Source organism: Oncorhynchus tshawytscha, linkage group LG05 (genome assembly GCF_018296145.1).
Source record: "Oncorhynchus tshawytscha isolate Ot180627B linkage group LG05, Otsh_v2.0, whole genome shotgun sequence".
Taxonomy (NCBI): domain Eukaryota; kingdom Metazoa; phylum Chordata; class Actinopteri; order Salmoniformes; family Salmonidae; genus Oncorhynchus; species Oncorhynchus tshawytscha.
The window spans coordinates 34,234,305-34,255,998 of NC_056433.1; the positions used below are offsets into that span (position 1 = coordinate 34,234,305).

General features: G+C 44.6%; 1 protein-coding gene across 1 annotated transcript in view; it reads left to right on the forward strand.

Annotated features, from left to right (window-relative positions):
* The window catches only part of LOC112251517 (kinesin-like protein KIF26B), a 31,244-nt gene extending 12,846 nt beyond the window's left edge, over positions 1–18,398 (forward strand). The window contains exons 8-16 of the mRNA XM_042322699.1: positions 2,742–2,995; positions 7,232–7,452; positions 7,664–7,707; positions 8,145–8,301; positions 8,451–8,610; positions 8,816–12,263; positions 15,744–15,913; positions 16,734–16,884; positions 17,255–18,398. Coding sequence (XP_042178633.1) covers positions 2,742–2,995; positions 7,232–7,452; positions 7,664–7,707; positions 8,145–8,301; positions 8,451–8,610; positions 8,816–12,263; positions 15,744–15,913; positions 16,734–16,884; positions 17,255–17,454 — 4,805 coding nt within the window. The 3' untranslated portion in view covers positions 17,455–18,398. The remainder of the gene's footprint in view (positions 1–2,741; positions 2,996–7,231; positions 7,453–7,663; positions 7,708–8,144; positions 8,302–8,450; positions 8,611–8,815; positions 12,264–15,743; positions 15,914–16,733; positions 16,885–17,254) is intronic.
* Positions 18,399–21,694: the final 3,296 nt, after the last annotated feature.

Here is a 21,694-nt window from a genome sequence, read left to right on the forward strand (position 1 = left end):
GGCAGAAACACAGCGAAGGCACCGGCAGAAACACAGCGAAGGCACCGGCAGAAACACAGCGAAGGCACCGGTAGAAACACAGCGAAGGCATTGACAGAAACACAGCGAAGGCGTCGACAGAAACACAGCGAAGGCACCGGCAGAAACACAGCGAAGACACCGGCAGAAACACAGCGAAGGCACCGGCAGAAACACAGCGAAGGCATTGGCAGAAACACAGCGAAGGCACCGGCAGAAACACAGCAAAGGCACCGGCAGAAACACAGCAAAGGCACCGGCAGAAACACAGCGAAGGCACCGGCAGAAACACAGCGAAGGCATTGGCAGAAACACAGCGAAGGCACCGGCAGAAACACAGCGAAGGCACCGGCAGAAACACAGCGAAGGCACCGGCAGAAACACAGCGAAGGCTAGTCAGCAGCAAAACCAGCATTAGCCAAAAGCATACATGCATACCGTGATCAGCATGACCAGCCTATGCTCATCTATGATGTTATTTTCATCAGGAAAGTAGCATTGTTTTAAGTGGCCATGAAGACCAAACCTCATAAGGAGAGTGGCTATTATCTCTTTCGTCAATGTCTTTTATATATCTCTTGAATTAATCTTTTATCTTTTTCCTGTGTGCAGTGGCATGGGAGTTGCATCCATCGCTTTCATCTCTCTTTTCCCTATGGGGGCTGTGGTGGCATGGGAGGTGTTCCATCTCTCTTTTCCCTATGGGGGCAGTGGTCCATCTCTCTTTTCCCTATGGGGGCATGGTGGCATGGAGGTGTTCCATCTCTCTTTTCACTATGGGGGCTGTGGTGGCATGGGAGGTGTTCCATCTCTCTTTTCACTATGGGGGCTGTGGTGGCATGGGAGGTGTTCCATGTCTCTTTTCCCTATGGGGGCTGTGGTGGCATGGGAGGTGTTCCATCTCTCTTTTCCCTATGGGGGCTGTGGTGGCATGGGAGGTGTTCCATCTCTCTTTTCCCTATGGGGGCTGTGGTGGCATGGGAGGTGTTCCATCTCTCTTTTCCCTATGGGGGCTGTGGTGGCATGGGAGGTGTTCTATCACTCTTTTCCCTATGGGGGCTGTGGTGGCATGGGAGGTGTTCCATCACTCTTTTCCCTATGGGGGCTGTGGTGGCATGGGAGGTGTTCCATCTCTCTTTTCCCTATGGGGGCTGTGGTGGCATGGGAGGTGTTCCATCACTCTTTTCCCTATGGGGGCTGTGGTGGCATGGGAGGTGTTCCATCTCTCTTTTCCCTATGGGGGCTGTGGTGGCATGGGAGGTGTTCCATCTGTCCTCTCCTTTATTCATCCCATCTTCCATTCCATTCATTTTCCACCTCTTCGATAAATAAAAGCAGGAGATTCATCCATAATACATCCCAAGTGTTTTTAAGCTTCTTCCGCCGTCGCTCTGCCTGCAAAACACGTCAACATGACGCAAATATTTTGTCAGTCAGGATGAGAAGGCCGAGGTGGACTAAAAAACTAAATGGACTGTAAGACTATCTCTGGTCTGCTATTAGGAAAATGGAATCCACTTAGCTTTACTAAAGGCTTTTAATAGACGACTGTCTGTGTGACACAAATACATAAAACCCCTTTCTCTCCTGTAAGGGCAGTGTCTCCTTGGAGCTATACCTTTCTACTACACATGACTCAACCGACCGTAAATCAGATTGAATTAGTCGGGCGGTGTAGACGGCGGCAGGTCGGCTGCCAGGGGATATCAATCTCTCTCCCTCCCTCCATAGAATGGCCCTCTGGAATGAATGATGGCAGGCTGGTTCGCCTTTAATTGGAGAAAACCAATTCTCTTACCCTAATTCAATTAGCATTTGGATTAGAGTGAGTAAACCTAGGACACGGATCACTAGAGTTATGGTACTGTAATATGGGACAAAAGTCCCTCCCTCCTCTATACTGGATCACTTAGGTGGCTTCTACACATTGCTCTATAAAAAGGGTTATGAAAGGGTTCCTTGTGGGGGTCAGGGAAGAACCCTTTTTGGTACTAAGTGGCATCTTTTTTTCAAAGTGCTTATTGGAGGAAGATAAAAGTGTCTGCTAGTAAGTGGCAGTGGCATACAATGTAAAGTGCCGTATGTAAATCCAATCCGGTATTATCAATAAATTCATTATTAAATTGGAGGGAATATGTTCTGTATTATAAACTGGGAGGTTCAAGCCCTGAATGCTGATTGGCTAAAAGCCCTGGTACATCAGACTGTATAGGACGGGTGTGACAATTACGTTGATAAACCGTTTATAATAGCAATAAGGCACCACGGCTAAGGGCTGTTCTTACGTACGACACAACGCGGAATGCCTGGATTACAGCCCTTAGCCGTAGTATATTGGCCATATAACACACCACCTTGAGCCTTATTGCTTAAATAACTTCCATTTCAGAAGATGGTATTTTGACAGTGTTTTGGGTGTGGACAATTAAAACTGTTTTGTTAGAACCTTAATTTGGGGGGAAATCTGCCCTTTCTATCCCCTCTGTCCTCCAAGTTAACCCTACAATGGGGACTGTAAATACTGACAGTTTCAATAAACCAACTCTGAAGCCCCCCTACCCGCGAGCTGTTTACCAAGATGCTCTGTCTCTTTCCCTCTCTCCCTCGCACGCACGCACACACACACAGGTTGGCACGCACTTTCGCACACAGACACGCACACGCAGACACACAGAGCACCCAAACTGACTGTGTTGTGTGTGTCTTATTACTGTGGTTAACAGGGAAGTCGCACACCATGATGGGTAGTGATAGCAGCAGCCAGAGTTTAGGGGTCATCCCGTGTGCCATCTCCTGGTTCTACAGTCACACAGAGAGGAGGAGGAGGGAGAGGACTGGAGCCAGCCTGGCTGTGTCTGTGTCCGCTATGGAGGTCTGTGGGGAGGATGAGACCATCAGGGACTTACTGTCAGGCAACCTCCAGGACAGCCCATCGGCAGACCTTTATCTCTTTGAGGACCCCATCTATGGAATACAGGTAAATGATAATACAGGGGCTTATTGTTGTGGACCGTTCAGATCACATAGAAATGTGTAACGTTTATAGAACTGACTTGATTCTTTGCTATGCAGAATATGGAAGAGTCAGCTCTCCATTGAATTTCTCTATGTGCAGCATTGGTGTGAAATCTCTGCGTAAGACCAGTTTCTTAATGAAGTCCCAAGTCTTAAGAACACAGAAAAACACATGCTACTGTAGTAACATTGTTACTACTACACATGTCACTAAGGTGTCATGTGTATCTAAGTGTATCTTACAGTGCCTTCAGAAAGTATTCATAACCCCTTGACTTATTCCACATCTTGTTGTGTTACAGCCTGAATTAAAAATGTATTAAACTGATCTTTTTCTCACCCATCTACACACAGTACCCCATAATGCCAAATTGAAAACATGTTTTTTAAAATGTTAGAAGTGTATTTAAAATGTACTTAAAATGATATACGGAAATATCTCATTTATATAAGTATTCACACCCCTGTGTCAATACATGTCAGAATAACTTTTGGCAGCGATTACAGATGTGAGTCTTTCTGGGTAAGTCTTTAAGAGCTTTGTACATCTGGATTGTACAATATTTGCACATTGTTCTTTTAAAATTTCTCCAAGCTTTGACAAGTAAGTTGTTGATCATTTCTCAACAGCCATTTTCAAGTCTTGCCATAGATTTTCAAGCCAATTAAAGTCAAAACTAGAACTTGGCCACTCAGGAACATTCAATGTCGTCTTGGTAAGCAACTCCAATGTATATTTGGCCTTGTGTTTTAGGTTATTTTCCTGCAAAAAGGTGAATGTTTCCCAGTGTCTGTTGGAAAGTAGACAGAACCAAGTTTTTCTGTGCTTAGCTCTATTCCGTTTATTTTTATCCCCCAAAATTCCCTAGTCCTTGCTGTTGACAAGCATACTCATAACATGATGCAGCCACCACCATGCTTGAAATTATGAAGAGTGTTGGATTTGCCCAAAATATAACGCTTTATATTCAGGAAATTAAGTTTTAAAAAATTATTTTTTGTTGTTGAGGTTTTACTTTAGTGCCTTATTGCAAACAGGATGCATGTTTTGGAATAGTTTTATTCTGTACAGGCTTCCTTCTTTTCACTTCACACTGTCATTTAGGTTAGTATTGTGGAGTAACTACAATGTTGTTGAGCCATACTTAGGAGAAAACTATCACAGCCATTAAACTCTGTAACTGTTTTGAAGTCACCATTCGCCTCATACGAATGGTGGCTATTTTAGCATGTAAATATTGTGGGGCAAACTAATGTTTAGGGAATGTGTGCCAGCAAAGCCACAACACAACGCTAAACAATACTTTAATTGCGCTATAACAGTAAGAAACGGTGCCCACAAACTGTTAGGAACTACATAAAGCTGTCCCAACAGCAGAGTCCCAACAGCAGTCCCAAAACCTTACCACTACTACACCTGGTTATCAGCGGAGCCTTGTCTGGCAGCGAAGCAGCCCTTTAAAAATTCAGAATCCAGAACATGGGCCGTTCTTACAGTGTTTTCCCTGTACACCAAGTCAGAACCATAGGATAAATGAAGGGGGCATATACGCAGACAATGAAAGCTCTTACAATATTCATTGATTTCATTTCTCTAAAACAGGTTATAGGCTACATGTGCACCACCAAGCCAGAATAGCTGGCAAAATTAAGAGGGGAAAATAGACCAAATTATTAGGATGAGGCACATGGGCTACTAATAGTTTACTACACGACATACACTTAGCTACAGTACACATATCTCTATGGCATATTACATAATTTATGCAGCAGCATACAATACATTTTTGGACACCTTGTTGTGCTGTGCTGACTTGAACAGGAAGGTGGCACAGCGGTCCTTCGTGATAAAACTTTGTCATCAAAGTCTGGTATTCTCTGGATTTATGGTGCTTTAAAGACAACTGGGAACTCTGGAAAAAAACAAGGTTGAAATATGATGACATCAGTGATCTTCAGGTCGGAGTTCTAGAAAGAGGCCAGAGTTCCTGATTTACAAATCTGAGTTGGATGACCGTTTAAAATGTATTTTCCCAGTCAGAGCTTGTTTTTTCCCAAGTTTCCAGTTGTCTTGAACTCACTGAAGTCAGATTTCCCAGTTCTGAGTTAACAGTTGTTTTGAGCATGGCAAAAATCCTGCTGATTGACAGCATGGCCAATGTTGAATATTTATCATTAAAGCTTGGCAAAGAGACCCTTAAACATAGACTTGGACCACACACCAACTCCACTGAATAGCAGGCTAGTGATTGCTTTGCAATACTTGCAGTTAGCCACTAATTCTTTCCAAACCACTCATTGTTGAATTTGCAATTTCCAACTTGTTGTTGTCCAATGAGCTGATACATTTGTTGTCCGATACATTTATAATCTATAATTTCTCTTCACTATTTATCTTCATATGACAAGGATTAAAAAGGATTTGCCAGTAGATTGTTGACTTGATTCATGATGATGACTGTTAGCTAAGATTTTGAAAGTATGGTGTTGACATCAGTCCAATCAACGCTACTGTGGATATAATGGGATAGTAATTTTATCTGTGGCCAATGACCTTGAGCCTTCTTGGATGGGCACTTCTAATGTAACTCTATGGCAGCAATCAACTGGATTTAATTTTCTAGCTTTACCCGTAGATTTGGTGGTGACGTAGCGCCCTTATGAGTGACAGAACACCGAGCCAATGTATAAATTATTTATTTATTTATTTTAGCTAATAATCAGGAGCTCTGCCCTGAATGACAGGTCGCCACTGGCCTCATGGTGATATCCCTGAGCGGTATCCTTCCTCTCCAGCAACTTAGTTATGAAGGACGCCTGTATCTTTGTAGTGACTGGGTGTATTGATACACCATCCAAAGTATAATTAATAACGTCACCATGCTCAAGGGGATATTCAACATCTGCTTTTTAAACATTTACCCATCTACCAATAGGTGCCCTTCTTTTTTTACCAGGTAAGTTGACTGAAAACTCATTCACAGCCTGGGGAGTAGTTACAGGGGAGAGGAATGAGCCAATTGTAAGCTAGGGATGATTAGGTGACAGTATGAGGTCCAGATTAGGAATTTAGGTAGGACATTAGGGTTAACACCCATACTCTTACGATAAGTCTCGTGGGATTGTTAGTGACCACAGAGAGTCAGGACACCTATTTAACATCCCATCCAAAAGATGTAATCCTACACAAGGTAATGTCCCCAATCACTGCCCTGGGATATTTATTCATTAGAGCAGAGGACAGTGTGGCTCCAACTGGCCCTCCAACACCACTTCCAGCAGCATCTGGTCTCCTATCCAGGGACTGACCAGGACCAACCCTGCTTAGCTTCAGAGGTAAGCCAGCAGTGGGAAGGAAGGTGGTGTGCTGCTGGCTCTTCCTGAAGCATTGGAAAACCTCCCTGGTCTTTGTGGTTGAATCTGTGTTTGAAATTCCCTGCTCAACTGAGGGGCCTTACAGATAATTGTATTTGATGGGTACAGAGATGAGGTACTCATTCAAAAACCTTGTGAAACACTGTGATTGCACACAGAGTGAGTCCATGCAACTTATTATGTGACTTGTTAAGCAAATGTTTACTCCGGAACGTATTTAAGCTTGCCATAACAAAGGGGTTGAATACTTATTGACTCAAGCCATTTCAGCCTTTAATTTTTAATACATTTGTAAAAATGTCGAAAAACAATTTTTTTTTTTTCAATTCCACTTTGACATTAAGGGGGTATTGTGTGTAGACAGTGACACAAAATAGCAATTTAATCCATTTTAAATTCAGACTGTAACACAACAAAATGTGGCAAAAGTCAGGGGGTGTTAATACTTTCTGAAGGCACTGTATATAATTACTTATATATAATTACTGTTTTGTTTAGTACTAACACAGTCAGGAATTAGACAACACTAATTCATTCCTTATTCAGATGCATTATCAGAAGAGCCAGGGAGTGGGATTTAACTTAATTACAGTACATAATCCCAGTTACAAAATTACATTGGCATTGTCACATTGAACAACATGTCATATTATATTCATGCCTTGCTGTGCCGGTGTCTGTCCCGGAGTCCCCCTTTCCACCTCTGTGCCATTGTACCTCTATCCGACCTATCTCCCTCTCTACATACATTATCTATGTTCTGTCGTGAAAATAAAATATGAATATAAAATAAAGTTAAATATGCTGTTTTCCTCTAATGCAGCTTCGGCACCACAGTGTGGTATCTGCCCCCAACGCCGAGAGAGCTGCCTTCCTGCTGGATGCAGCCATCGCATCGCGCCACCGGGCCGGCGGCCCGACGAGTGGAGCTCGCAGTGACATCACCACACCATCGTCCTCCTCCAGCTCCCATATGTTTTTTACTCTGCACGTCCAACAGCAGCTCGCAGAGGGCAGTGGCAAAGGTGGCTATTTCTGTGCATTGTAGAAAAGATAACTCTGGCACGCTATATAGATCAGATAGAGATATCTATGGGCCCTATATCTACGGTGTGTAGGAAATAAGGTTATTACCTATGCACATTGCTTACTGTGTCCACGTTTCAGTCAGAGTACTTTGTCAAGACACTGACAGTAAAAATGTCTGTACACTCTTTATTTTTGTTCGTATTTTTTCCTTCTTCTTATTGGTCAGTGACCTGTACGTAGCTTGCACTGTATGTGTCACCGTACGGACTCGTGAGTAAGCTATCAAGCTAATATCTGGAGACTTCATTTGCATACGGCTGACTGAATAAACTGTACCTCACTTGTTTTCTAAGAATACTTGGAATACCTTGGATTTATTTTTTTATTATTTTCTTTGCTCTATTTGCTCAGTTTTTCCGCCGTTCATTTCCTCTAGTGAATTCTCTCCTCTCCTCTCCTCTCCTCTCCTCTCCTCTCCTCTCCTCTCCTCTCCTCTCCTCTCCTCTCCCTCTCCCTCTCCTCTCCTCTCCTCTCCCTCTCCTCTCCTCTCTCCTCTCCCTCTCCTCTCCTCTCCTCTCCCTCTCCTCTCTCTCCCTCTCCCTCTCCTCTCCTCTCCTCTCTCCCTCTCTCCTCTCCTCTCTCTCCTCTCTCTCCCCTCTCCTCTCTCCTCTCCTCTCCTCTCCTCTCCTCTCCTCTCCCTCTATCAGTACCAGGGGGTCATAGCAGGTTGATCATGATAGACCTGGCTAACAGTATAAAGGGGACCAGTAGAACCAGTGACAGCAGAACAGGACGTCCTGAGTCTGAACTGGGCAGTGTTATACTGGCCCTACTCAACAATGGAAACAAAAACATCCCCTACAGGTTAGATACTGGAGACTTTCAATTCAAAACAATTGATTCAAGCAGTAGATCATGAAATTGAGTCTTTAATACTGGTATGTCATATAATTGTACTATGTATAATGCATGACGGTGATGATGAGGATGGTTGTATTTTGTGCTCACCACAGAGATAGTAAAGTGACCATGCTGCTACAGGAGTCTCTGGGTAATATTAACTGTCATACGACCGTGCTGGCCCATGTGACTGACTCACCAGAACACTTCCCAGAGACATTCTCCACTGTCCAAATTGCCTCGCGCATTCGCAGGACACAGAAGAAGGCAAACGTATGTCTACTGAATTATAGATTACTTACCATTACATTCTTGGTGCCAAGAATGTTGTTAAAAGTGTTATTCAATGAACCTTGGGTGGCCTAACAGTAAACAATTGAAGCAGTTTAGTAGCATTTTTTTTTGTAGCGAGGCAAAAAAAATTATCACTAACTTTGACCTCTCGCTCTCTCTCGCTCTCTCTCGCTCTCTCTCTCAGCATTCAACATCCTGCTCTCCCAGTGGTAGAAGTCTGAGTAGAGAAAGGAGTGGAGGGAGTAGTCCCTTCTCTCTCAGAGCGTTTCACTCTACCAATGCTGTGGACTCTGACCTCAGTGACCTGCCCCAGCTCAGGCTCGGTGGCGACCTGCTGGATGACCACTCCAGCAGCAACCAGTGCTGTGACACGGTCATCCACGTCAACCCCGATGGCTCGGTCCAGCAGCCCAGTGCGGAGCTGACCCAGCAGGGCCAGGGCCAGCCGGAGTTTACCCCCATTATCCACTCTCTACACCAGAATAAGGCTGAAGCGGAATCGGAGGATGCTGAGCTTTCTGCTCTAAAGAAAGAGCTATTGCAGCACCTTCTAAACATCATGCCCAGACTGCAGGGAGAGAAGAAGAAGAATGAGAGCATCATCCAAGAACAACTTCCTCAGAATACAGCAGAGGTGGGCCAATGTGAGAGGAACTTAAGTCTTAAGTGTGACACTTTCGCAGAGCTGCAGGAGCGACTCGGGTGCATCGACGGCAGCGAAACAGTTATCAAGTCATCGTTAAAAGAACCTTCTGCCATGACCGAGTCCCCTCCAGTCCCCCAAGATGGCTCAGGCAGAACTGAAACTATGGAGAATACCTCCTTCTTGAAACTACTGAATATGAAGGTGAAGTGGTGTGAGCTTTCCATTGTGGGAGAGAAAGAGAGCCTGGTGACAGATGGCAGTCTTCCGGTCGACAGTTTTCAGAGAGAGGACTCTGGTCTGTATGACTGTGAGGAGGGAAGTGCAGCCAGCTCCAAAGAGGACCAACCAAACCCCTGTGGCTCTATCAGTATACATCCAGCCTGCCAGAACCAAGGCAACCCCCCTGAGTACAGCTTTCTTCCACAGCACAGTGACATCTACACTCAGATCAGCCCGGTGCCAAGCTCTCATCTTCCTCTGTCTCTTTTTCCCCTGCCTCTGGAGCCAGCTGGATACCCAGGGAGGTCTGGCTTGCTGCAACACCAGACCAGGACCTCTCCGGCGGGCAAAAGCACTCCGATATCCCCCTCTGTCTCTCCATCCCTCCTCTCCCCCTCGTCCTCCACCACCTCCTCCTTGGCTACCAGTGTTCCCCTAGGAGAGATGATCCTTCCCCAGCTTTCCAAGCTGCCTACTACAGAGTTGGACTTGAAGGAGATGAAGGCCACCATCACGGTCATGGTCCAGCAGCCATTGGACCAGACGGGTCAGGATGAGCTGGTGTTCACCATGGTGGAGGAGGTTACCATCAGCGGGGCGCTGGAGAGAGGAGACCGGGCAGGGAACATCATCAGGATCAGGGATGCCCACTCCTCCTCTGGCCAGGCTTCTTCAGGGTCAGTACTGGGTTCCCTTCCCATCAGGATTATCAGTAACATTAGTGAAGATTCTACAGGTTCCACTATCAAGGCCATGGACCCTGCTACTACCACTAAGATCATGGCTGTGGAAGTCAACACCAAACCCAAAGCCATGTCTTCTCTCTCCAGGGTGGAGAACCGGGTCTTGCCCTCCTTTATAAACCCCTCGCTCACTGACCTCAGTAGGAGTAGTGATGCGGAGAGGTCTCGTCATCGCCGAGGGGTTTCTAACACCCGTTTCACGCGAGTGGATACTTATGCTGAACCCGAGAAGAAAGATCATCTAAAAGGTTCAGGAAGTAAAACGGCGATGGAGACAGAAGGTGTGTTCTATATTACTGAGACGAATCACGAGAAGAATACCAACGAGAGCGTTTTGATGCCTTTCCCAGGTGAAACTAATAGTATTGCATCATGTGACACACATGCCTGGGAGGAGACCGGTTGCTATGAGATGATGTCATTAGAGAATAGGGCCAGAGGGAGGAGTGGTAACCAAGCAGAAAGGAGCTATCCCAGAGGAGGGGAGTTCACCACCTGTTCCCTAACCTGTTATGACCGGGTCTTACCTGTTCCATCTTCCCTAATTACTCCAAAGACACCAGGGGACAGTAGTGAAAGGAGCAGGAATACACCAGAGAACTGTATCCCTGGTTACCTTGCAGCTACCCACCACAAAACAGCCAGTCTACCAAGAGGCTGGCATAATATCAACAAGCAGGAGAGCTATGTAATGAGCGAGGAGTATAAAGATAAAGCCCCAGACGTTACATCATCCACCCCTGGTAGTCCCTGGGTGACCCTGGAGAGGAGGCCATCCTCAGCCAGGCAGGGGATCTTCTCCTGTGCCAGGGAGAGCCTCCCTCTCCCCTTCTCACCAGCTTGGAAGTACAGCCTGGAGCAGCAGCAGAGACAGAGAACTAGTAACAGTCCTCTCAGCACAGCCAGTAGTTCACCGTTGGAGCCCAAGCCATCCACTCGGAGTGTTAGACATGATAGCGGCAAGCTGGAATCTCCCATAGAGGAAAGCAGTAGGCTCTTCAGTGCTAAACTAGAGCAGTTGGCAAGCAGGACCAACTCTTTAGGTAGAATACCACTGGAGTTCCACACTCTGGACCGAGGCAGTAGCCTATCCTCTGTGAGCTCCATGGGGAGCTCCAAGGGCTCCAAAGGAAGTTGGGAAGGGGAGTCCAGCCAATCCACCCTACCTCGGGCCAGCAGGAGCCCCAGGAGGGCCCCTAGGTCCATTCCCTTGACTGACAAAAACACCTCCTACACAGCCCATTCTCCCAAAACCAACAGGTCAACCTTTATAACTGAGCCCAACACCACCACCTCCACAGCCCTCCAGTCTCCTAGAACCAGCCGATCTAAGCTCTCCGCGGTGGGGAAACTGATGATGACCAGCCCTAAGGTCCGCCGGATATCCATCCCCATCCCCAGTACCAAGAACCTCAGCTTCTCTCCCAAAGCGTTCCGTCAGTCCATCAACAGGAGCGCCAGTCTGTCCCCTGATGGGAAGAGACCTGAGCATGGTCCACCCTGGTCCACCCAGTCTCTAAGCCGAAACCAGATCCCCTCGCCCCAGACCCTACCACCACGCCTCATAGCAAAGTCCCCTGTCCGGGTAATCAATGGGCGCATCTCAGAGCTCCTCCAGATCGGCAGAGAGCCCTACCCCTCTGGCGGGGCCTCCGGAGGACTAGTTCTAGACAAGATGGCAGCAGCGGCTGGAGCTGCCTGTAGATCCATGGGAGAGGTTCATCCTGTTCACCCTGTACCCTCACCCTATGCCAGGGTAACAGCGCCTCGCAGGCCCAACCACCTCAGCGGGCACGCCAGTGATGTCACTAGTGTGTTGAGCGGGGAGCTGCCCCCGGCCATGGGTAAGACAGCGTTATTGACCAATAGGAACAGCGTGGTGAGCAGTGGCTATGAGAGCATGGTTAGGGACAGCGAAGCCACAGGGAGCATTACCTCCAACAGAGACTCTATCAGCAATAAGAGCTGTTCTATGATCAGTGTGGCCCGAAGTGAGAGGAACCCCAAAAGGAGGAGCAGCAACGGTAAGATCTGATCTGGGTAATTCCTTAATTGAATGCACAGCCAGCGAGCAAAACTGGACAAAACTGGTTGAAATGACCTGGTAATGACTGCATTTGAACCAGTTTTACCCACTGGTCATATTGTAAGTCGCTGTAGTTACAAGTGTGTGATTCATGTTTCCTGCTTTGCATTTTGTGTTGTGTTAAAATAGCAGGAATGTGCTCTGTGGATTTGGTGAACAAAGTCTTCTGTGTTAACAACAAAAAAACACGGATGTGCAATGAAGTGAGGAACAGCTATGTGTGCGACGTGCATTTTCACAAATTGTAATGCATTGTACAGTAATATTGTCTTTTTATGTAATTCATTGGTATTGCACAGATTACTATTCATTGCATTTCCTGTCCTCTTATTTGCCTCCAAAGACTTTATCTAGGTCACATCATTAATAAATGAGCCCAAGGAGAAAAGTGCTTGAATTGTCAAGTAAAAATAGTCTTGATATTAGTGGGGCTTGTATTTGTCTTGTCGTGGAAATTCTACACAGGGACACTCAAAGTCAATCTTAAATTAATAATTGTTTATTAACAGGGAGGTCTGGAGAAGCGTTAACTGGAGAAGTTCCAACAAACTTGATGCACCACAGTGAACTTCTGTCAGGAGCTCTGCCAGGGCAGTCCCGTTAGATCTCTTATGTACTGGTTACAGACAAGTTACATAGTTATAGTTCATAGGGTTGGTTCTGGCATGTGTCTGGCACCATCTCCTGTCTTAACTTATAGAACATAGTCTTGGTGTTCTGCCAGATGGTCCTAAGGAGGGGATCATGTCGCCCACCCTTCATATCTTTACCAAGCACAGGCAGGAACCGAGGATTATTTATGACACTAAAACAAGATTAACATTTTCAAGGCTGTCTCTTCACAAGATAAAATGTTCCATCCTCTTAATAATCATTACATTTTAAGGTAAGCATTAGATTTTAGCTTCTATATCATTGTAACAAAATCAAAATAAAGGTTATACTTAAATTAACGGGAGTGAATCTAATTTCTTTCATAATCATCATACTAAAGCTAAAATCTACAATCAAAGTAGTAAGTAAACAAAATCAACGCATAAAAACACGGACACTTTCAAACCCTCCATTCTGGGTTGTACAATCCAACTTGCAAAACCATGGCTTAAGACCTTCGCTTCATACAATTCCACATGCTTCATTACACAATTTCATTTATGGATTCTGGAAATAACATTTCAGCTGGAGCTTTTGTGGCGAGTGGCATGTTAATGACATATCAGTATCTCAATGCATTTCTAGTCTAAAGTACTCTAAATTCCGCAGTGTGCAGACCTCCACAATCATCCTGATACCCCAAATAAACCATTTTGGGTAAGCCTAAATCAATTACTGGCATGGTTGACCACCCCCCTCCCCCCCGGCACTCTCGGTCTAGCATTTGGCTGGCCCCTTGATAATGTCCCGATTTCTCTCACCTGAAGCCACCACTCTCCTTTAGAATAACACGTGTGTAACGATAGTCTACGTGGTCTGAGAACCACTAATAATAGCACAAGGTGTTATTTAGAGTCGTTGAACATGCACATGAGTGGTGTGGATGTCTGTAGGCATTTATGATGATCTGTATTGAATAGGGAATTTGTGCATGTGAGAGATATGAAAGGAGAAAGTACTATTCCCGAATGTGCTGTTAAATAGAACATCTGGTGTAAATATCTAAACATCTGTATGATTAGAAGACTAGTCTAAAGGAGGAATTGGTGAAGAAAAGTAGAATGGATTACTAGAGATAAAGTAACATATGAAGAGTTTAATGGGTTACTGTAATGCCCGGGGTGTAGTGGAGGAAGGAGTCAGACGCAAGAGACAGAGAGTTCAGAGTAGCGCTACTTCTTTATACACCGACCAGGTGAAAACACACGCCACTCAAAACAAATGCCCCAAAACACAGGGGAACTAAACAGTCCCAAAACAGCTCACGTACACGGACAACCGTGACATACATGCGTGTACAAAGAGTACACATAAAACAATCCCGCACACCCAGCAGGCGGGCCGGCTGGCTAATAAAGCCCAACTAATAAACCTTATTAACAACAGGTGTAACTAATAAACAGACAAGGAGGGGGAGGAAAAGATCAGTGGCAGCTAGTAGGCCGGTGACGACGACCGCCGAGCGCCACCCGAACGGGAAGGGGAGCCACCTTCGGTAGGAGTCGTGACAGCTACTAGATATTTGATAAAGTAACAATGGAGAAAAATAATAGAAATATGCGACTTGCACACCCACACGTAAGTAAATGTTGTAAAAACTATTCTGAGAAATATTCAGAGTGGTCCCTTTATGGATCATTTGATTAAGATAAGGTTAAAGCATTGTATGACTGTCTAAAGGGTCTGAGAAATAAAGTCTCAGACTTTTGGTAAAGGTACGAGACTTGACTTATCCCTAACCAATAAAACTATAAATAGAACCAATGAATGTTCAACATGATTTTCTGTTAACTAAACTTAAGGCTACAAATCCAATAATATTTCTTAATATCCAAATTTCAATCTTGTTATTATCCCAGTTTTAATCAGCTTAATACTTTCCACACTCATAAAACTTTCACATCCGCATTCACTACACTCACACAACTCACATCCACATTCACTTTGTGCTATTACTTGACTTAGGACTGGGGGTCCTTCCTCCATTTTTATGTTTAGTTTAATTGGTTTTATTATAATTATTTCCTATTTTTATACAAATTCATTTAAATTGACTTCAGTTGCTGAGTCCCTCAATTGTTTGCAGGTGATGTGTCTCCTCCTGGGCAGCTCACAGTAAGGGTCTGGGCGGGACTCATCCTCTTTTGGTCAGGAGAGAATTTCCCTCGCACTTCATAAAATTTGCCAGCGGTTTTCCTAGCAGACCCCCACTGGAAAGCAACGCAGGCAGAATCAATCATCCTGTTCGTTGACGCCAAATTGTCAAGGAAATTCTACACAGGGACACTCAAAGTCAATCTTAAACGAATCATTGTTTATTAACAGTTAACTGGAGAGGTTCCAACAAACTTGATGCACCATATTGGTCTATCAGGAGCTCTGCCGGGGCAGTCCTGTTAGACACGTTACATAGACATAGTTCATAGGGTTGGTGCCGGCATGTGTCTGGCACCGTCTCTTATCTTAACTTATAGAACATATTCTCGGCATTCTGCCAGATGATCCTAAGGAGGGGGTCATGTTGCCCCTCCATCATATCTTTACCAAGCACAGGCAGGAACCAAGGATAATTTATGACTGAAACAAGATTAACATTTTCAAGGCTGTCTCTTCACAAGATAAAATTTTTCATTAGTCTCATGCCTTCCCTGGCTCTGAATTACTCCACTCTACTCTACACTACACTACACTACACTAATCTACTCTACACTACACTGCTCTGCACCACTCTACACTATCTTATTCCATTTTATCTGACCTGTAGGTTCACACCCGCGGCATCTGTCCAATGACATGTCCCAATCTCTGAGGAGGTCTGCCAGTGGGCCCAGGTCTCGCTGGGTGGACAGGGGCATCTCAGAGGCCTACGAGATCAAGGTCTATGAGATAGATGACGTGGATAGGCTGCAGAGGAGAGGAGGAGCAGGCAAACAGGTGAGGGGACAAGATGTCAGTGGGTGTTTGAGGATAGGCTTGGCTACATGTTTAGTTTAGTTCATCAGGAGAAATCAGAGCTATTCTTGAGTTTGTGTACAAACACATAAATAGCCAAACACAACTCAAGAACAATGGCAAACTTACAATGCAAGCATACAATGCATTTCATGTATAAAGTCCATGTGCAGTACATACATACATACACTACATTACCAAAAGTATGTGGACAACTGCTCGTCGAACATCTCATTCCAAAATCATGGGCATTAATATGGAGTTGGTCCCCCCCATTGCTGCTATAACAGCCTCTACATTTCTGGGAAGGCTTTCCACTAGATGCTGGAACAATGCTGTTGGGACTTGCTTCCATTCAACCACAGAGCATTAGTGAGGTCGGGCACAGTCTGTGTTCCAATTCAGCACTCTGCTGTCCCGTTTTGTGAGCTTGTGTGGCCTACCACTTTACGGCTGAGACGTTATTGCTCCTAGATGTTTCCACTTCACAATAACAGGGCAGAAATGGACTTGATGGAAAGGTGGCATCCTATGATGGTGCCACGTCGAAAGTCACTGAGCTCTTCAGTACGAGCCATTCTACTGCCAATGTTTATGAAGATTGCATGGCTGTATGCTCGATTAAAAAAATGTTTTTGTATATACGTTTGTATTTAAATACAATACATATACACTATGAACTAACCTAAGAAAATGGCTTGCATCCATAATATGAGGCTTGTTGTTCTGAAGAGGCTCTTCTCTGTGTAAATGGATGTGTAGCTGAAGCTCTCATTGTCCTTGGCTGTGTTGTTGTTAACAGGGAATAGCCTGCTTCAGTGCCAAACTCAAGTTCCTGGAGCACCGTCAGCAGAGGATCGAAGAGGTGAGAGCCAAGTACAACAGCCTGAAGAGAGAGCTGGTGCTGGCCAAACAGAATCTCATGCTGGAGCCAGGGAAATGGAACCAAGAGTGTAAGTGTTTACTATAGAGTAATCAGCAATTCATTAACTAGTAAGTTTATTTCTCTAAGCAACTGGACTTACACTACAAGGTGTGAACAATCATCTTTTTATTATTGACCAATGCAATAGCAGCTATTGCATGAAGTCTTCGTATTGCCATAGAACCGGTATAATAAGATATTCCCTTCCCTGATTGCCTCTCCTCTTATCTCATGTCCTTGTCTGGTGTATTTGTAAGGGTGTTGTGTGGCTAATGTTGATCCTGAGAGGCCTCTGTAGTTCATGTTATATTAAGATGATGGCTAGCTGAAATAGGCAGTTTTGGATCATGCTAATTTGGTGGCCAGTCATCACTGATCACTGTGTTGTGTTTGTGTAGTTGACCTGTGGCAGACGTTTGAGGTTGACTCTTTGGAACACCTGGAAGCGTTAGAGGTGGTCACGGCGAGGCTGGAGAGCAAGGTTAACCTCTGCAAGGCCAACGTCATGATGGTCACGTGCTTCGACGTCGCCACCAAGCGCCGGCAAGCGCGGAGACGCCGCCGGACGGAACAGCAGCAAGGATTCATGGGGATTTAGTGTCATTTTGTTCCCATTGTTGTTAATAGATGTACAAAGAGAGAGATTTACAAAGAAAGAGAAAAAGAGATGTACAGAGAGAGAGAGAGAGAGAGAGAGAGAGAGAGAGAGAGAGAGAAGGCCATTAATGGAATACCACCGTCTTTTTATGCTTATCTGAATTCCACTTGAAAACATACACAGGTATTTCTATTTCAACTCCCTAACAGTAGTGAGAAGTATCACTCAGTGTTGACTTCTCCTGAATAAGAGGGAGTGGAATCAGCATCTCTGAATACCACAGAGCACTCTCACTCCGAATGGTGCATGTTCTTCTGACACACGATACAGGTCAATATTCACCGTTACAGTGGGTATCAGAAGTATTCGCCCCCTTGAATTTTTTTCCACCTTTGTAATGTAACAAAAGTGGGATTGAAATGGATTTAACTGATTTACACAAAATAATCCATAATGTCAAAGTGAAAAGAAAAAAGTGCAAATGTTTACAAATGAATACAAATTAAAAACTGAAATATAGTTGCATAAGTATTCTCCCCCTTTGTTTAGGTAAGCCTAAATGAGTTCAGTAGTCAAATTTGGCACAACAAATCACATAAGATACATGGACACACTATGTGCGAAAGAGGAATTGACATGATTTTTTAATGACTACCCCTTCCTGTGTACCAACTCAGTGGCCTCACGCTATAGAAACAGAAGATAGGGTCCTGCCCTATGAGCTGATTCGTCTCGCACAAGGTAAGGATACTTACTACCCCTTCCTCTGTCCCCCATACATACAACATCTGTAAGGTCACTCAGTCAAGTATTGAATTTCAAGCACAGATTCAACTACAAAGTCCAGCAAGCTTTTCAAAAGCCTTGTAAAGAAGGGTAGTGATTGGTAGATGGGTAACAATAACAAATCAGACGTTGAGTATCTCTTTAAGCATGGTCAAGTTAATAATTATGCTGTGGATTATATATTAAACCACCCAGACACATCAAACATACAGTCGTCCTTCTGAACTGAGCTGCAGGACAGGAATGAACCTGCTCAGGGATGTTACCATGAGGACATTGGTGATTGTAAAGGAATACACTTTTTGGCCTAAATGCAAAGCCTTATGTTTGGGGCAAATTCAACACAACACATCACTAAGTAACTGCCTCCTTATATTCAAGCACAGTGTTGGCTGCATCATGGTATCACCCGGGGATACTTGACATTGGCAAAGACTAGGGAGTTTTTCAGGATACAACTTTTGCTGTGTAGCCATGACCCCAACACCTTGACAGAGCTTGAATAATTTTGAAAAGAGTAATGGGGAAATATTGCACAATTCAGGTGTGCAAAGCTCTTAGAGACTAATCCAGGCTGACTCACCTTTGTAATCACTGCCAAAGTTGTTTCTAACATGTATTTAGTCAGGGGGTGAATACTTATCTAACATATATGAGTGTTACATTTTTAACATACACTCTCACGCACACACACACACACACACACACTCCATGATGTCCGTTTTATGAATCCTATTTACAGTATCAGCATGTCGTATGTCAAGTCTTTATAACCTGCGTCTTCATATTTCTCTGTATTTATTATGGTATTGCTGTGTAGCCCCCTACTGTATCCTTTAACTTCAATGACAAAGGATAAACTGTCCTAAAGTGGTTGCGTACCCCTTGTGTTTTGTTCGTTCACCCGAGTCTCATGACTTCGTGTGAGAGCTGGAGGCTTGGCTTGTGTTGTTATTAATGCCAACACAGAGTACACTGTTTTAAACAGTCGTTTGAGAAGGGTGACAAAACACGATCACAGAGAACGACAGTAACACTGAATCCCAAACGGAGCTCTAGCTCCTACCCCCCTAGGCTAGCTTGGTCCAACATCGGTTTAATCTCTAACAGTGGAGGCTGCTGAGGAGAGAACGTCTCATAATAATGGCCGGAACGGAGCAAATGGAATGGCATCAAACACCTGGAAACAATGTGTTTTCTGTATTTGATACCATTCCACTTATTCCGCTCCAGTCATTACCACGAGCCTGTTCTCCCTAATGAAGGTGCCTCCAACCTCCTGTGATCTGGAAGGAGTTGGCAAGACCGCACAAACAGATCTGAGACCAGGCTCCCCCATGCACTCCGTCTGTCCCGTGGATCTGAAAAGTCTGAATAGGTCCAAGCAGTATGGCAAAGAATTCCACCTAGCCTATCAGAAGACGATGCAATTACTACATTGGTTAAACTGAGTGTATATGTTCCTTTCATATCTACAGGGTTTAACAGTCTATTTGAGTCAATTGCAGGATGTTAAGTTTAAGCCACAATATTGTTATATGTTGCAAGCAGCTTAGCCATTAGTGGATGTCGCTACAAAGGTTTTCTAGTGGGAAGTTAATGAGGATGCGCAGTCAGTCAGCTGGAGTTCACTTCGAAAAGTCAGACTCATTACACACACACTCCCTGGATCGCTCCCCATCCCAGCATTTCCCTCATTCTGCTCTACTTCACAGCCATTTAGGACTCATTGCAAATCATCCCAAAGATAACAATGCAGATGTGAACAGGACAAATGTTTTTTCATATTTAGAAAGGGCAGAAGGGAAGAGGGAATTCAAAGGGTAAATACTACTCAGCTCTGGGTCTGCCCGTGTTTGACGTGTCACCACTTTGTCACAATAAAAATTCTCAACGTATCTTTCTATGAACCCACTGTGTCTGTTGGATTTCAGACTTTGAATGTCCAGTTCTAGAAATATTGTCTCCATATGCACAAAGGCTATACTGTACATATTTTGAAATAATCAATTGTACATGGGACAGAGGGCCCTAAGGACTACCAGATGTATCAAGCATATGGGAGTAGGCTAGAAGAACCAGTGGTGACCCGTCATTCAGGGCAGGGGGGGCAACTGTTCTGAGCCTCACTTGTTTATCTAAATACATATTTTTTTGTTGTTGCCTGTTTTGCATGATATTTTGGCATGAATATGTGTCACAAATCAGTTTGCAAACTATGTAAAAAATAATAATACAAACATGGTCTCTTTTTTGCTTTCTTGAGTAAGGCAGCTCCAAAATGCAGATGTTTCAGCCTAGCTCCTTGCGTTCTATGGTGGTGGGGCAGCCAGAGGAAAATACGGAGCGTAGGGGTTGGTAATGTTCTCTAGTTGTGCGGTGATTGGCTCAGTGTTCTCTCACTCATGGGGACAATACGTCACCACAAAATCGACGAGGAGAGCTCTAAAATTCAAGCCCCTTGGGTGCTGCCATAGGGTTACATTAGAAGTGCCCATCCAAGAAGGCTCAAGGTCATTGGCCACAGGTAAAGTGACGTCTTTTTATTTTATTTTTATTTCACCTTTATTTAACCAGGTAGGCTAGTTGAGAACAAGTTCTCATTTACAACTGCGACCTGGCCAAGATAAAGCATAGCAGTGTGAGCAGACAACACAGAGTTACACATGGAATAAACAAATTAACAAGTCAATAACACAGTAGAAAACAAAGGGGGAGTCTATATACAATGTATAATGTGTGCAAAAGGCATGAGGAGGTAGACGAATAGTTACAATTTTGCAGATTAACACTGGAGTGATATATGATCAGATGGTCATGTACAGGTAGAGATATTGGTGTGCAAAAGAGCAGAAAAGTAAATAAATAAAAACAGTATGGGGATGAGGTAGGTGAAAATGGGTGGGCTATTTACCAATAGACTATGTACAGCTGCAGCGATCGGTTAGCTGCTCAGATAGCTGATGTTTGAAGTTGGTGAGGGAGATAAAAGTCTCCAACTTCAGCGATTTTTGCAATTCGTTCCAGTCACAGGCAGCAGAGTACTGGAACGAAAGGCGGCCAAATGAGGTGTTGGCTTTAGGGATGATCAGTGAGATACACCTGCTGGAGCGCGTGCTACGGATGGGTGTTGCCATCGTGACCAGTGAACTGAGATAAGGCAGAGCTTTACCTAGCATGGACTTGTAGATGACCTGGAGCCAGTGGGTCTGGCGACGAATATGTAGCGAGGGCCAGCCGACTAGAGCATACAAGTCGCAGTGGTGGGTGGTATAAGGTGCTTTAGTGACAAAACGGATGGCACTGTGATATACTGCATCCAGTTTGCTGAGTAGAGTGTTGGAAGCCATTTTGTAGATGACATCGCCGAAGTCGAGGATTGGTAGGATAGTCAGTTTTACTAGGGTAAGCTTGGCGGCGTGAGTGAAGGAGGCTTTGTTGCGGAATAGAAAGC